Source organism: Apis cerana, linkage group LG8 (genome assembly GCF_029169275.1).
Source record: "Apis cerana isolate GH-2021 linkage group LG8, AcerK_1.0, whole genome shotgun sequence".
NCBI lineage: Eukaryota > Metazoa > Arthropoda > Insecta > Hymenoptera > Apidae > Apis > Apis cerana.
In genome coordinates this window covers 3,950,132-3,968,669 of record NC_083859.1, presented here as the reverse complement: position 1 = coordinate 3,968,669, position 18,538 = coordinate 3,950,132, and the positions used below count along the sequence as shown (strand labels likewise).

Below are 18,538 nucleotides of genomic sequence, written 5' to 3'. Positions count from 1 at the left end.
TGATCATATAAAAATAAGATAAATTATAGAAAAATTAAAACGGATATTGTTCTGGAAAAACAGAGTTAATATCACAAGATTGTTGAGAATAGAAAAGTTCTTTTGAACTTTTAATTGTATTAAAATAGATGTATTTAATATAATATATACATTTTTTCAGAATTTCACAATTTTGAAAGACTCAGTCTTGCAGCATGCAGCTATTAAAAATTATACATTAAAGAAAAAGAAATGTAAATTTATTATTTAATAAATAAAATTCAATATTTAATATACATATTTATACATACTTTTTATCGTATCTTGAAACATGTTTGGATAAAATTGTCGATCTTGGTCAAGGTCAGTATAAAACTTTTTCCTATTTGATTTCTTATATGATTTCTTATACTTTCTGCATGACTTCAATTTTATAAATTCATTTTTTTAAATTCACACGTTCTTTTTTAAATAGATCAAAAAATGAAGTTAAAATTAAATAATATCAAACATAGAAAACGTTGTAATAAAATATCAAGTGTGTCAAAGATGGAAAATCAAGATGATGCGGAAAAAAGGGAAATTTTTCAAAATGAAATTCAATTCGCGGTAAAAAATGAAAGAGGGAAGCTTTGCCACGAGCTAATTAAATTCATTGAACTAAATATTGCAATGGAATCAATTTCCAATGGAATCAATTTGTTAGATCCTCTTCTACATGCAAACTAGAGTTTCAACAAAGTTATTTCTGAAATAAATTGATTCGATACTAAGAATTTTCTCATCGATTTTTCAAATTCTCCCTTTTTCAAATTAATTAATTAATCAAATCGATATTAAAACTTTGATATTGCCTTTATTCTAATATAAGATTCTCTTTCTCTCTCTTATATGCACCGTATAATATACCATAAATATTATATTTCTGAAATAATTATAGGTTTATGATATCTTATTACACCGATACGAGTTTCTCGAACGAATAAAAATTATACGATTGCTCTCTTCCACGTGTTTCATTCTTATTCGCATATCCTGATCGTGTCCACTATCTTTTACGATTAGAAAAATGAGTCGTGGAATACAGTTACATGCGAATCATTCAATCAGAAGGGAATAGTTTTTACAATGATCATTTTCACGAGATCATTTAATCCATTTTCATTCTTTTCTTTCAACAATTAATCTCACGTTGAAGATATATAAATATCAGTTCAAATGAATAATTTTCTTCTTTACGAAGAACTTTACAAACTGTTGATTAAACACATTACAATTTACATCACTCAATTAATTGCGAAATCAAGTATCAAAAATTATTTCATTTATTACATGATTTATTAGAATTTAAATTAGTCGAAAGTTGAAAATTAATTAACAATAAAAAAGAAAATTAAAATTCTGGATCAGTTACATCACTACTTTCTTTACAAATAAAAAGAAATTATTTAACATTGGCATTTTTATATCGATATCAAAAAAGTCTCATCCTCGGATCATTTAAATGATCTCACACAAGTCACTAAAACTCAACGAACCATAACTCAACCAAGAAGTAGCCAAGAAGCGATTATGTCTGTATCGATACTCTCACCCTATTAAACAAGTTCCAGTGAAAAAAAAAGGGAAAGACAAGCGGAGAGACACTCTTTCGAATCTCGAGAATGGAACGTCTCCTCTCCAGGAAAATAAATGACGTGGACAGAATTCGATACTTGTGAACAGGAGTTCCACGCAAAGAAATTCGTTTTTGTGAAAAACAGAAAAGAGAGAAAGAATGAAAGAGATTGTTTTCTATGCGAAATGAAGCGAATACCTGACAAGAGTTGGAAAAAAGGATTGCATCTTTCGAATGTTGAAAAGGGTGTCGTTTGAAAGTTCGCTTCGACTATCTTTGACTTGAGATGATTGCTTTTGAAAACCACGAGTGTGTAGAATAAAAGTACAGGATTAATAAAGCATTGAAAATGCATTAAAATTTCGTGTATAATAATAAGAGAAATTAAAATTTGAATGAGCTGATCGATTAAAGAAGGAATATTTGATTGCTAATAGATCGACTTGTTTATATCAGATTCGTGAGATATCTAATTGCTTCTAAAAAAATTAGCATATAAATATTAAGTCAATATTAATTTTCATTATAAATTGTTATGATCGTAAATAATCTTTTTCATTCTGATTTATTATTATCGCAAAGTATACATCATATGCCTTTTGAATTTATTTTTCCAAATATTTTTCAATTCACTTGTGTTCAGTTGTGAAATGTTGAGAAACAAAGGGATGGAGAATCTTTCCTTATTTTACAACAACAAAAGAAAAGTCTTTCTGTGACAAAAACGAATAATCCAAATCAAGTTGACATAAGTCGCAGTGTTACACTTTAAAGTCTCACTCTTGTCAATACAAACAGACCATGGACAATAACTGTAAACAACTTGGATTTTAAGTCTATTTAAATAATGTCTCTTGTGCAGTGTAATTAATATTTATGAGCATGACAATGGCCAGACAATATACATACAAAAATATAACTAACTCCTTATTAATTGCTGTTAATCATATAGTTGAAGCCTGGAAATTCAATCAGGTGAATCAGTCGCGAATTGTACGCCATTCACGATCAACGTGGACTTCTTTTTTTATTTCGTGCGAAATAATTATTAATTACAATTAATAGGATTAAGATCATTATATAACGTCATCTTGCGCTCGGTATAAATGATACTACATTTTATTGAATTTGTATTAAAATTCGATTCCTTCCAATCGAAATTCTCAATTACGATGGATCGAACGTATTAACGTTCTAAAAAAGAAAAGAAAAAGTGTTCGTTATAAATTTGAATAATTATGACAAGAAAATTTCCTTTTTGTCTCTGGGAAAAATGAATTAATGAAATAAAGAAAGAAATAAACAAAATTACAAATTCAAATTGTAATTAATAATTACGATTTTATATCGCATAATAAATTCTATATCTCGTTCAACGAATAAACACATACACACGCACACAAGAGGAAGAACAAAACAACATCTATCTTTCCAATAGGGGAAAAAAAAGAAAAAGTATAATTCCCGATCACTTTTTCGCAAACTCGTCCATTCATCCCCAAACTCGAGCCAACTCGTATAAATTCTCGTCTCATCCCTTTCATCCAACAAATATATTCGTTCCGATCTCAAGAGAAGAAAAAGAAAAAGAAACGAAAGAAGAAAAAACGCGAGGAAGAGAGAAATTTCCGCTTTTTTTCGGCTCGAATAAAAATAGCGGGGCATTTTAGCGGGAAAGGGTGGAATAAAGAAGAGGAAAGATGATGGATGGAGGTGGCCAGGACACGGGAAGAGGAACGATGGAAGCCACGAGGATGTTCTTCTGCCGATTCGAGGTGCGCAGAAGCGGTGCTCGGCGTCGTTTATCGCGACGAGGACAAACGCAGTCGTAATCCGCGCGGCATCCGTGCCGGTTCGTCGTTTCGTTGTGAATCCGATTCGAAGCGTATCCACTCGGCCAATTTCCTTGGATCGTTGCAAATTTCAATTTCAATTTGAAGAGAGAAGCCGAAGAACATTGATGAAAGATTGGCGTTTTGGTTGAACGAGGAAGGAGTGTAAGAACTCCAAGTTTTTGTGCTTTTGACGATGAAACGTCGTTGTTGAAGAATTTGAAAGAATTGGGGATTGAAAAAAAATAAATAAATTGTAGATATTTTGATTCGAGAGAAATTGGAAGACGTTCTCCAGATGATGAAATGATTCATTGTCAAGCAATCGCGTTTTGTGAATTCTTGCGAGGAAATTGAACAACGTGCAATTGTTTTGCCATATTCGAAGAAGAGTTTGGAGATCAAGAAAATTGAAGAGATTGGATATTCTGTTCTATTTCCCAAAGGGAGACTGGAAAGTTGAAATTTTAGAGAATCTGAAAAGAGTTTAAAAATCGAAAAAGGATTAAAGTGAACAAAATTAGGGAATCTTATGCAGTGTATAAGAAAAGATGAATTTCACATCGAAATCTACGTGTGTAACAAAAAAGTGAAGACTGTACTTTCCATTTCCATTTCCAATCAAGCATCAAAAACCCATCCATCCAAATAACATCACAAAAATATGTCCACCAGAGTATCACAAAGAATGACCAATCCATATAACCAAACTCCTAAAACGAATCCAACCCAAACCTCTACCTAGATCTCCCTCCAATTATCATCTCTCCAAACCGCCACCAATCAAAGTATGTCCACGAATCGCATGGAATGATAAATAATGGATCAGCTAACAACCATCCTCCCAAACGTGTCCAATCTCGTCCTCTCCTCCCTTTACTTTCAAAACTTGTCAACCCTCTACACGAACGACGAAATAAACTCGGCCCCCGACTCAGTCCCCCACAGAGACTCACTGCACATCGTCATCCCGGTGACAATCATCTACGTGTCCATCTTCGTGACGGGGATAATCGGGAACATAAGCACGTGCATAGTGATCGCGCGCAACAAGTCGATGCACACGGCGACCAACTATTATCTGTTCAGCCTAGCTGTGTCAGACCTGTTGCTGCTCGCCTCAGGCCTCCCAGCAGAGATCTACATGGTCTGGTGCAAGTATCCCTACGTATTCGGCGAGGGTTTCTGCATTCTGCGTGGTTTGGCCGCCGAGACATCGACGAACGCCTCTGTCCTCACAATCACGGCGTTCACTGTCGAGAGATACCTGGCCATATGTCACCCATTTTTGTCCCAAACCATGTCCAAGCTGACCAGGGCGGTGAAACTGATCCTCGTCGTGTGGCTGGTGGCTCTGTCGTTCGCCTTGCCCCAGGCGCTGCAGTTCGGCCTCGTGCAACACAAGGCGCATCCGGAGGTGGTGATGTGCACCGTGAAGAGGATCCTGCTCCAACACTCCTTCGAATTGTCCACCTTCCTGTTCTTCGTCGTCCCGATGAGCCTCATCACCGTGCTGTACGCTTTGATCGGTTTGAAGTTGAGAAAGTCGAACATGATGAAGAGGAGCAGAGGGAGAGAGATGGGAGGAAGTTGCAGGCATCAGACTGGAAGGTCCTCGAGGAGAGTGCTGAAGATGCTTGGTGAGTTTAATTTGGTGATTGTTTATTCGTTGTTTTAGAATGTTCGTGTTGAGAATATAACGAATACACAGTGAACATTTGCAATTTATATCGTTGCTGCTTGAGTGGATACTTGATAGACGTGGATGCTTGATGATTTTTTGTGATACTTGTATGAAATACGTCTATTCATATGATGAGTATCAGTCTGTTTTTAGATTAAATTAAACGTAATCAAATTAGAACTTTCGATTGTTTTACAAGTTGTTGGTACTAATGAATTTGTGTTTGTAACGAAGTTAATTATAATGTTATTTATGAAAGGGAAATTTATAATTTATAATTTATAATTTGTCGGTTCAATAATAATATTAATTAATAGAGATTAAATTACGTGGTAGCCTTTAAAATAAGCAAGTATAATTGACTCAAAGGATAGATGCATTACATTATATTATATTTAAAATTTGCAGAAGAATTTATTCTATATCAAATAAGTTTATTTTCTTCGAATGGGAAAAGTATCGGATAAAAAAAAAAACTCGATATATTTCCTCGATAAAGAAAGTCAAGATTATCGATTCGAGACTACTATCGAGTATCAGTGAGTTGTTTAAGAAGTGAAAGAGATAGAGTTCGATCCTTTTTCGAAGGAAACGATTTTTCAGCGTGAAAAAAGGGAAGAAAGTAACCTTTGAAGGGTTGCGGAAGTTAAGACGACCACCACTTAACTTCGAACCACCCTTTTCCGGGAATAAAGACCTGTAAAAGGCAACAAACGGGAAGAAACGGAATGTTTGTTTAAAACGAAATTACAGAATAATATAATAATTATTTATTCGAGAATGGTTTTAAAAAATTTTTCAATTTTTCAAATTGCGGAAAGTTTGAATCGTCGTTTTCGAGCAATTGAAAATTTGTATGACCAAAAGATCTTGGAATATTTAATAAACATGATTTTTTCGGAAACATCAACGTCGATTATTTTCGAATGGCAAAAAATTCAAAATTATTAAAATTATCAAGATATCCGAGCAAGCAAACAAATTTCAAAAAGAAAAAAAAAAGAAGATGCATAAATATTGAAATCTTGTCTTGAAATTTAACAATCGAGCCATTTACTAATAAATTTCGTGGAATATCACCAGAAGAAGAGAATTTTACAAATTGCACGATCCTCGAGGAATTCTGTTTGTTATTCATTCGGTATGAGCTTTTGGGACAATTTTTAAGAAACAAAGGCGGAATAATAAATTTCTAAATATCTCAACCGTCAACATTGATAATTTTGAAAATTTTGTCCTTCTTTATGAAAAGAATCCGAATGCATCGTACAAACTACCAACCATACATTAGTAAAATCAGCAGAATATTTTTTATAACGATAAATTTTCTTTATTTTGTAATAAATGCAATGAAAATGAAAAAATGAAAATTTGAAAATTGTAAAGTAATAATTTTTTATTATGTTTAATGCGTGTAATATAAATAAAGAATGTTATCATATTTAAAAAAGGAAGATTAAAAACATTGTTCTTCTCAGTCAAAAATTACACGTAAACAATGTATAGTCGAGAAATATTCCTGTAAAAAATTTTCTGTAAAAAAATTAAAGAGAAAATTAATCGAATTAACAATTAAATTTTCAATAAATGTCACAATCATATAACTAAAAAATTCATTCCGATCTTGCGATAAATTTTCGAAGAAGAATTCGACAATGGTAAATATGTATATGCATTTTTTATAAATTTTTTTTTTTATTTTATTACACTCGTTATCAAAGATAAAATCAATAATATATCAATTTCTAGGTAAGAAAGAATGTTTTATATACATATATATGCATAAAAAGAAAAGAGATTTTGAAATAAACGATATATGGAAATGAGATTGGTAAAAATATTAATGGATGCTGTTTTTTGCAAAACTTTGAGATTCCCCAAATCGATCTCTTCGTACACGAGAATTTATTTTTAATATTTTTTCGTTGAAAAGTAGAAAAAAAAAAATAATACAAGAAAAGAAATATATATATATATTTGCTTTAATTATGCCAATTATCGTTTAACGATCATTTTCGATTTGCGTCGTAATAAATTATATGTACATCTAGTAAAAATTCCGATATTACTTGCAACATATGGAATATTTATTTATAAATTTAATTACCGTTCAAGGATTTGAACTATTTATCAAATGGATTATATTAATATCGACGTGTTAGTAATAAGATCGTACATATGGTAAAATAAAACTTACTTAAATAATAAAAATTTGTGGATAAATTTGTTATTTGTAATTGTAGAAAATTCGAACAAATCGAAAGAATCTTATTGATATTAAAATTTTTAATAAATAAAGGAAAAAGGTCATAATAATTCAATTTTTTAGGAGCAAAATACATAGAGTCGAGAAAAAAAATCGAATCATAAATTAAATCACGAATAATTTTAGCAAGAAATAAAAAAAAAAATAAAAAGCATTTTCTTGTTATCGATATTCTTTGATCGAGCTCATTTATTATTAGTAATTATAGTTTATATCGGTGGGAAAATTGGCAACGAAATCGTGAATTTACAATCGAACCACATGTGTATCACATGTAACACCGACAATTCATTATGAATTCAAGATTTATTCTATTTCCAAGTTTATAATTCATAATATGCCTTTACTTATTTTGATTATTTTAATTGAGTCACACTATAAAATATAACTTTGAATACTTCACATATTTAACAATCGGAATTTCAATGAAGGAACGGAACTTTTAAAGTAAGAATCTAAAAATCAGCTGACTACCACTAGTTAGAGTAATAAGATCAATTTTAAAGCGAAATAAAATTTTTGAAAAATTTGAGAAAATCAAAATCAATAACCGCCAGATAAAGTTAGATGGAAAATTATTTTAATTAATATATTAAGTTTATTAAAATATTCGTGAAACATTTTTAGAGAATTCTAAGAGCCAAAACAAACACAAAAATTGTTATGCAAAAATTATAACTTATTTAATATAATTATAAGTATAATTTATAAATTTGTGTTAGATAAAAGACGAGAATAGAATGTGACAATACAACAGAAAGTTTCGTTTCGTTTCTTTCTCTAAAACAAACTTCAAACCTGTTTATAACTTAATAAATAAATCTCTCATTTTTGTACGCAATTTTTATATTTTATTTTAGAATTGATTTAGATTTATTCCACGGATATATTAACACTTTGTACATGGTTGAAATGTTATTTGAGAATGCGCGTGCATCAACACTGCGTATGAATCTAATTCATCTGTCATGCAACTGCACGAGCAGGTCACATCATCAAACTTCATTAAACTTCGCAATTATACGTATGTACACGCGTGTATTTGAACGTGGAAGTTTCATATAAATAGCTCAGAAACAACAATGCTTCTGCACGTTGCATCGATCTTATCTTTTGGTATAATTCTGGCTGATACCATCGAATTGGTTTCTGTCCCGGAAACTGATAAACAATGAATAAAAATAATACAAATAATTTCTTTCCTTTAGTCTATAATTAGATGACAATCTATTTGACGGAAGGTTTTGAGGTTAGGAGGGTGTAATGGCCGGAGAATGTCAGAAATTTGCTGTTATTATTATCTTGTTTTGTTGTCATTAGACGATGTACTGGAACTTCCATTTGTTGAATTTATAATAAATACGAGGATTTTATCAATTTTCGTTCATATAAGATAAAAGAAATTTTCTTACGATGATAATTTAATAACTTAGAACTATTCGATTAATTTTATCGAAACTTTCAAAAAGAATTTTTCTTTCCACCTTCGTAAATCTTATCGTAAAATATAATATTCTTTTATGATCAAATTTAAGGAACTTCGAGAATACACAAACAATAAGAAATGTATAAAAAAATAGTTGGACCGAAATTTTTTCTTTCATCGAACCAATAGCGACTTCGTCGAAAGAGTATTCGATATCAACTATCCTGCAATCACTCAAACAATAGAGGAATCAAAGTGCAATTGTATCGAGGAAACGAGTCTTTAAGGCTTTACAAGGAAATTATAGTTTTAATGAAAAAGAACTCTCATCTCGCGGTATAACTTTCTCGAAATTATAAGTAATAAATAATAAAAAATTATAGATAAAAGAAGCATAACGAAATTATTTATTCGATTACTTGGAAAAATTCATTCTTTTGAAAGAAAAACCATGAAGAGGAGAAGAAAAAGTGGGATTAAATATGAGCATAAAATTTTGTATGGTATTAAGATCAAAACTCTCGCCATTCTTGATGATAACTGTAATTAATTAATATGAGATTGCAATTAAACCAGAGATTAATAAGGAGAAATAGCGAAATTCGTTTCAAAGTGATAATTATCGATCGTGGATACGGGCAAAAATTTTGTGGATAAATATTATTGCAGTTTCATTGTATCGCGATAAATGACGTATCTTTGGAAGGTTCCTGAATGTATATCTATAATAAAAGAAAAGTATTATGGAAAACTTCTTATTCGAAGAATTAAAATATAAGGACGAATGGATAAGTAGAAAATCCTGATTATAAAAATATTTTAAATTTATTATTCGAATCAGGAAAGAAAAGAAGTATCTTGACAATCGATTAACAATGACTAATCACTGATTAAATTAACTGGCCATTAACCGTTGGTGTCTATTATGATGATATAATTGGTTGATTTGATGTAATTACTTATTGACCTCTGACAGATTTGGTTTGATTTATCACTGACTGACAAATAACTGATTGAATTGATTATTGATTTACCAATGATTAGTCATTGATAGATCATTGAGTGATCAATAAGTTTATTCAAAATAATTTAAAATTGATGACTAGAGTTTGAAGATAATACTAAGTGCAAAAATATTAAAATCTTCCTGTAACATTCATGAAATCGATTGGAATGGAATTCAAGATATTTGAAATTAGGAACAACAAGAACTAATAATCGCAACTTGTTAATGGATGTTACTTCTTAATGTTTCATTAACATAACTGATTTATCGTAAATATAATCATAGGTTTTGATAAATTGATATCTGAAAAAATTAAAAATGATGTCTTTATTGAATTGTGAAAATAAGTATTGTAATATGTATTGTAAAATCTATGAATTCATTTTCTTTTTTTCTGATATTAATAGTAATAAAATTATAAATAAGTGATAGGTAATAATGGCAAAAAAGCTCGATAAAAAATTCTAAAGTTAAAATAAAATTTTAATAAAAAGTGTAATAGAGCTATTTTCCAGTGAATAATGATAAAGTTACAGTTTATCTTTCAAAGATAATAATAAATTTAAGAAAACTCGATCAGAGATTGAAGATATATACTTTTTTTTTAATTTTAGAATTATAATAGGAGATGTTTTAATAAGCAAATAATGATGATAAAATTATATAAATTTATCTTAAAATAACTTTAAAAGTTAAAAGTTAGGTTCGAGAACTCAATTTTTTTTTCTGTAATTTTAGATTGTAAGGGTTAATTTTTCAGAAATCGAATTCATTCATTTTGACAAAGTTTTGATCGATTTGATTTCAGAATATGCCAAAAATAATCAATAAGATTTTTTTATCTTTATAAATATATTTTCAAAATATTATAAATCTAAGAATTATACCCTACTAATTTTACATGATTTATAATTAATGTAATAATTAGTATCTTTATATAAAAATCATAACATTGAAAATTGTAAGAAAACATGAAAGAAAGTAATTTAAATTAAACGTGAAAATAATTATCGACGTATTAATATGCGGAAATTTTAAAATGTAAATTGATATCGATAATAATTATCATAATCAATTGTCATTAATCTTTATGTTTCTTTATGCATTATTATATCGTTACATGAAATAATATTTTAATGGTAATCGATCTAACCCGAGCATGACTTTACATTCTCGATCAAGCACAAAATTATTAATTCGAAAATCTTCGTTAATTACTGTAATTACAAATGATCATTGCAACTGACATAAATTCCACAAAAAAAAATTTACACAAACGCACGTATACAATTTCAATTGGATACATTTATGCGATAATAGAAATAGAGAAGTTGCTTTCTCTAAGGATTAAGAATTATTCAATTCTAATCACGTCAATGAATAAGTGAAAAAAACATTCATGTAAATGAAATTAACGTATTCAACGCTATATCAAGGTTGGTAACTAGGACGTCAAACATATTCGAATTATTTAAATGATTATATGTTCATAATTAAAGATTGAATATAAAAAGAATATAAATGTTACAATAAATCGTATCTTGATTTTCTATCTATACTTCTAATATGAAATTTTTCTTTTTTTTTTTACTCTAATATTTGTATTGCACTTTATAATGTTCCATATTTTTTATTAATCTTATATTTATTCCGTTCATTTCAATCTTGTCTTTCAATCAAGTGTTTCAATCAACAATTGTGACAACTGTATTACTAATATTTAAGAAGATAATTTTTCATTGGCCCACACTCAATTATTTATTAAGAATAAACTTTGATGCATTTTATTTTTATGAAAATGGAAGAGAAATCTGCATTAATAGTCGAGATATAGTTATTCAATTTTGCAATATATTGATAAAAAATATCATCAAGATAATTATATCATTACTATTATTACTGTATTATCATTAAAATTTATAATTAGTATTTGAAAACAAAATCTCCGTAAAAGACTTCTTGACGACAAATATAACTAAAAACATGTTTATCATTAAATCTTATCATCCTCCCTATAATGCGTTGATTTCTTCTTTTATTTCAATGAAAGCCAATTTCAGTAATTCTTAGCGAGAAAATATTTAAAAATATTTAAAAAAGTGACGATTTATTTCAGTTTTCTAACAATTCATTATCGTAATAATGGCAAACTTATCGAGAATATATTTTATATGTATTTTCCTTTTTATTTACTTTTTTTACTTTTTTTTTCATTCTTTTGTCTCTTTTTTCAAAAGAATAATTGAATTACTGATTATTTAATTAATACAATATAATTAATTTTCTTTTATTTTCTGTTACATATTATATAAATTTATTTTTTCTTGTTTTGCTTTCATAATTTTAATCCTTGACAATCTCGATTTTTTTCTCATTTGTATTTTTCCATAATTCATTAATTGGGTTATCTAACCTAATCCATATGTTAATTATTTCATTTGATTATATTACATATCAGAAAATTCTTGAGTGTTTTCTTTTTTATGCCATTATTTTTTTTTCTCGTTTATCACATTCATCGCTAGATCGTCGATAATCAATTGTAAGATTTATAATTGCATAAATCATTTATATTCTTCACATAAAAATTTCGTTTAATTAATAACTGCAAAAAATAGTTATTGAAAGAAAAACAAATAATCTTAATTTTGTTAATTAATATATATGTTTTCAACATGCTTAACCTCTTAAAAAATACTGATACATATACATATACATATATTTAATTTTTTTTGATTTAAGTTAATTTTAGAAAGAAAAATGTTTCAAATAATTTAATGATAAATAAAAATCATCCTTAATAATCTTAATAAATTCATCCCTGAAAGAAATTAACTATTATCTATATTTGTATCTTTGCAATTATTATTCCTAACCTAACCTAATTTAATTTTTATTAATTTATTTTGAACATTTTAATCTTTCTTAAAAACTGTTTTAATTATGTTACAAACAAAATAAGGCTCGCTACAGGATAAAAATTGGAAGTTCTACGAAAACGATTTATCTTAATATAATAGAAGAGATTACCTTCAAGGATTGATGAATTTTTTAACGTAGCATCCAACGATCTTTAGACAAAATTTACACGAGTCACGTTTCGCAAACAATGATACCTATTTTGTCGTTTTTTTTTTTTTTTTTGAACTATAATAACTTCTACGTCAAACTTTGTTGATAGTATTTGACTTTTGTTTCGACATCGGTTTTGATCTTATGATGTATCAACTTAAAAAACTTATAAAAGTTAATCAGATTAGGATCTCGCGAACATGAACGTGTTTTTTTTTTTTGACTTTTTATAGCGAATTGTTTGCGAAATATTAATAATATTTGATATTTCCACATTTGATATTTTCTTCCTGAAAACGTTTAATCATTTCATTTACATTAAAGTTTTGGTAATCGAAATTTTAATAATTGCAAAATATTTTATAAATTTTTTTAAACAAATAGAATGTATAAATAATGTACCGAGATTTATTTATGTAATTAATAAAAAAAATAGAATCATATAATAAATTGAATTAAAATAAATAAAAATATACAAAAATTAAAATTCTTATAATATTATTTTATCTAAAACAATAGGAACTTATGTAATCAATATTTCTATATCAACACTTTAGAAATTTCGATATATTATGTTATATTATAAATTTTGTATAGATAATTAGGTTAAGGTAAGTATTAGATACTAACTTAAGTATTTACCTTCATGTTAAGAGTTTTCGAACTAATACTATGCACTTATTCGAACCAATCTGTACTTATTCAATCAATATTTGTCTTCTAAAATTTCATCTAATCTTAATCCATCATTTTCCAACTTGACATCAACTCGACAAGTAAAAATGCACGTATACCAGTACATATAAAAGATAATGTGACTTCTGAATAATCAAATAATAGAAAAACATTTATGAATGGTGAAAAAAGAAAACCCCGAAAAAGATAGTTTCTCGAAAGAAATTTAAAATCAACAAAATAAATATATCTCCAATGAATGAATTATTCAAAAGAAACATATGCGGCAAGTTGCTATGATATGTTACAACCTGACTGATCTTGACCTTAGTCGCATATCAATTCTAATTTTTGCATATTGTTTTAAAAGCAACGCAATATCGCCTTATATATAATTATATGAACTTGAATAGAATAATGCACTTGGACCGAAACATAACCTCTCTTCGATCATTTTTTTATTTCCTATCAACTTTTTATGTTTTTGGTTTCTTTTTTTATTTTTTTTATTTTTTATTTATATATTTTTTTTAAATAAAAAGTTAAATATTAGATGAAAAAGAATCGTATAATAATATATCATCGTACATTTATGTCGATTATATAAACTAATTCCTTTTGAAAATAAATAGTATTTCATTATTACATTACAATTCGAATCATCTATAAAAAAAGTCTGAAAATTGAAATCAAGAAAAAAAATGTATGAAATTTTCTCCGAGAAGTTTTTTCTATTATAAATGAAAAATATATAAAAAATTCATATTTCTAGATTTCTAAAATATGTAACATCTTAAATATTTAAAATATGCAACATCTTAAAATATAATTCTAAATGATGACATATTAATTTGATTAATAGAATTTTGTCTTTTTTAGAAAATAAAGTTATATGTTATAATATTATTTTTCATTATTTCAGATTTATTCACATAATTATTCGTAAATTTATTTTAAAGTTGACTATTCTTTGAATTTTTATAAACTATAAACTATATAACTATAAACTATAGAATAAATAAAATAAATAATTTTTAAATAATTATATATTAAATTAAAAAATAATTAATGAATTAAAAATTAATTGCATTAGTTTTTTTAATTACCATTAATCCTCCATAATCTTTTTTATCCAAAGTTTTTTCTTTTTTCAGATTGCACTAAAGTTTTATTATTATATAATAATTTACAAATTTTCTCTTAAATATCTACTCTTTATTGATACAAGTCAGACAAGTTTCTACTTCATGAAGAACTGTACGAAATTTAGTATGATTGAATTGTGGTATGAAAATTATTACGATATAAAGTCCTATGAATAAATCCTAGAGAATTTTACATTTAGCTTAATTATCAAAAGAAGTATTTTCATTTTAATTATTAATAAAATATATTAATAAAATTTGTAAAGAAGAAAACAAAGTTAATATAAAAAATAAACTTAGTAATTGTAATTTGAAAAATTAAACAATATTATATAATTTTTAATGAAAAAAATATCCCTAGTCGTTAATTTTAAAAAAATCATAAGAAATTTTTCAATAATAAAATAAATTAATTTTTTATATGAAAAAAATAATAAATATTTCAATAAAGTTATTGATTGTATAAAATAAATAATAATCTATTTATTTATAAATTTTTTTAGTTTCACAAATATCAATTTAAGCATTTCTGGGAATATTTTTTAACAAATTACGTAATATTTTCCAAATCTATTTGTTACTTTATCGTACTGTAAATTTTATAATTCTTAGAGATTAAAAAATATTGCTAAAAAATAATTTAACATTAATCTTAAATTATTAACTATTTTTTATTTTAAAAATTATTTTCTAATTTATTGTATTTAATTTAAATCATCTCACAAAAAGCAATCATTTACTGGCTTTCAAATCGATCCATCAAAGTGCTTGTGCGTAGTTCGTTTATTAATCTTTTCCCAATTTTTTTTTACTATTAATATCGTTCCATTGACGTATTTTTGCATATTTGAAAAATAATTGTAAAAAAAATTGTAAAAATAATAAAAATAAAGTTTTCTCTTTCTTCTTTCAATTCTATTTTTATTTCAAATTTATATAATTTAAATTTATTCAATTTGACATATTTTTAATATATTCATTTCACATTTATTTGAGACTTAGCGATTTAAAATTTATTTTATTTATATTTGGAGGATATTTCATTTATCATGATCGCTGTAAGTAATAACGTTTTTCTATTCCAAAATCTATTTCTAAATCTATTTTCATAAAATCAAACTAAATCCTCTTTTGTTAAAGAAAAATATCAAAAATGTATACAATTTGTCTCAAATCTCTGATTGAAATAATTGAGAAAAAGTATTCATTAATTATGCTATAACAAATATATTTTTATAAAATTTCTATTCAATCACAAATTTAATTTTATATATCATAAAATATATTTTTGAATAAGATTTAAGATTAAATACAATATATATATATATATATAATTATTAATTATATAAAAAAAAATAAATTTTAAGGTTAAGTTGAAATAATTACTTTTGCTTTACTTTTAATTAAATTTTAAATTTCAAAATTTTAACTATTACAATAAAGAAATACATTTTTTTTTTGAAAGAAACTGTCGATAAAAATAAAAAGACGAACATATAATTTTTATATAGATTTCTTTAACACCAATTACATCCATCATAAGAACATTTTACATTTTTATTTTTTAACAATTTTTCTTTTTTAAATAAAAGACAATGAATAAATAATAAAACGATATTTTGAAAAAATGTAACAGAAATATTATGGGATTTGTTACAGTTGCAGTGGTGATAGCATTTTTTATTTGTTGGGCACCATTTCATGTTCAACGACTGATCGCCATTTATGGGACAAACTCCGAGGATCACATATCCTCGAACAGCGAATGGATCGAGTTCCTCTATCTTCTCATGACCTACATATCCGGCGTATTCTATTATATCTCTACGACGATTAACCCTATTCTGTATAATATCATGTCGAATAAATTTCGTGTTGCATTTATGGTGAGTAATATCTTCATAAGTATAAATGTACATAAATAATTAGAAGTTCGAATTAATCAACTGCGATAATTTTTTTGATTAACACTCAATGCTATTTATTCTAATAGAATATTATTGAAACTCTATAGATTATAATTGAAGAACAAGCAAACTTCCTATTCTTTTCTAAAAATATATAAATACATTTTATTTACTAATTATCTTTTATTTTTACAACAAAAGAAATATATATTAGAAATATATTTCAATCTCCATTTAATTCTATAATCTTGTAATTCTTGTTCTAATAAATATTACAATCATTTCGAATATAGATTAATTATATACCCATTTATTTTCTTTAATCAGTTAATATAACAACACTCGAAATAACCTCACTCGAGAAAATTTCGTCATTCGAACAATTATCAAAAATCTTATCAACAACAATTATCGATAATAATCAATTATCTATTAATATTCATTTTTCCTATATTTCATTATTATTACGTCAATCGAAAATAGTTTTTCAAATACAAGACATTATTTTATTTTTACAGGAAACACTATCGAGAAGTTGCAGAATACCCGGATTACCGATACGACATGAACAACGTTCATATTCGAGCCTGTCTCGATCGCAACAAAGAGTAATTGGTGGATCGAGAAATGTAGGAACGGCTGGAACTGGAATTGTTCATGAAAGTACTGATTATTCGGGAAATTCTGGCCATGAAGACAATTCAAAACAATTTACGTCACTTGTTGATCAATTAAAAATAGATACAATCCAAAACAATATCAACAAAAAATACGAAGACATTGGCAGATTAGACATACTTTCAAATGAGGTTAAACACAAGAATGATGTATGTTTGAAAAATTCAAGAAAATATACCACTGTGAATGTGGATGAATCTGGAAAGAAATGGTGGCGTTTGCTAAAGTGGTTTCCTGGTTTGAAATCTTTAAAATTCTCAAGAAGAAATACGTATACTATTCCGGAAAATCATATCTTGAAGAGGCCAGAAGAAATCTCGATGACTTTATGGAATGAAACTAATCAACAGCGACCTGTTTGATATAATAGAGTTTTCGAAAGAAAAAGAATTACGATAAAATTGAGGTTATAAGGAATAATAATAAATTGAAAGTGAAATAATATGACTCTTTTTTTGTTATTAATTTTAAATTACAATCAATAATTATAAGATTGAGTTTTGAATGAATGATTAAAGTATGATAAATGAGATTAATTGAATTTTATGCAATATAGAAAATATTCTCGTTTCATATTATTTGATCTCACAAATTTTTCGAATGAAATGATATTTTGCGAAATGGAAATAGAAATTTTTACATAAAATATAGCATAAATAAATTTTATATAAAAATAACAATATATAATATTTTTTTTCAAGATAATGTAACAATATAATAATTATTTTTATAAATCAATTCGTTTAATTTCCTACAAAATTAAAATTTTTATATCTATACATGTATTTATTTCTAAGCTAACCTTTAACTTAGTTCCTACATTTTCTTTGTATTTTATAAGAATAATCCGAAAAGATAAAAATTTTCTTTATATAAAAAAAATTGTTTAAATAAAAAAATTTAAGTTAATCATTAATTGGATTGAAGTATACAATTATTTTTATTATCAAAAAGTTCGTAGTATTTAGGAAAAGTTAAAATTAAATTAAAAGGTTAAATTCGTTAATCCAAATGAATCACGAGAAATTTAACACATCATTGCAACTTTTCTAAATCTAAATAATTCCAGAACTTAATTTAAACGTTTCAAACGTTTTGAATATTCAAAAGACTGATCTTTATTAACTAGATTTTTCAAAGATACAAAATTGTTATTTCAATCGTATTCTTCATTGATTAATAATTGCTGTCATGAAACAAAATGAAATTATATTTATTTTCTATAAAATTAAAATAATAATTTTTTTAAA

The 18,538-nt window shown here is 26.4% G+C and overlaps 1 protein-coding gene and 1 long non-coding RNA gene across 3 annotated transcripts; one reads left to right on the top strand and one right to left on the bottom strand.

The window, feature by feature from the left end:
• Positions 1 to 133: 133 nt before the first annotated feature.
• LOC107995369 (pyrokinin-1 receptor-like) lies at positions 134 to 17,909 on the top strand. Its single transcript, XM_017052840.3, has 4 exons — positions 134 to 342; positions 455 to 5,069; positions 16,363 to 16,589; positions 17,129 to 17,909. The coding sequence occupies exons 2-4, from the start codon at positions 4,250 to 4,252 to the stop codon at positions 17,648 to 17,650; spliced, it is 1,569 nt and encodes a 522-aa protein (XP_016908329.1). The 5' UTR covers positions 134 to 342; positions 455 to 4,249; the 3' UTR covers positions 17,651 to 17,909.
• Positions 10,383 to 14,854, bottom strand: LOC107995370 (uncharacterized). 2 transcript variants are annotated; one of them, XR_001765533.3, is made up of 4 exons: positions 14,665 to 14,854; positions 13,526 to 13,704; positions 12,842 to 13,173; positions 10,383 to 12,416 (listed from the first exon to the last, which is right to left on the bottom strand). It is a non-coding gene; the product is annotated as an uncharacterized LOC107995370 (long non-coding RNA). The 2 variants fall into 2 exon arrangements; XR_009830844.1 differs by lacking the exon at positions 14,665 to 14,854 and having other exon boundaries at positions 13,526 to 14,298.
• Positions 17,910 to 18,538: the final 629 nt, after the last annotated feature.

Bases quoted from the DNA above. Each gene is read 5' to 3' on its own strand.
- LOC107995369 (XM_017052840.3), top strand. From the start codon at position 4,250: ATGGATCAGCTAACAACCATCCTCCCAAACGTGTCCAATCTCGTCCTC. The intron at 5,070-16,362 runs GTGAGTTTAATT...GATTTGTTACAG, and splicing joins GAGAGTGCTGAAGATGCTTG to TTGCAGTGGTGATAGCATTT. The intron at 16,590-17,128 runs GTGAGTAATATC...TTATTTTTACAG, and splicing joins AATTTCGTGTTGCATTTATG to GAAACACTATCGAGAAGTTG.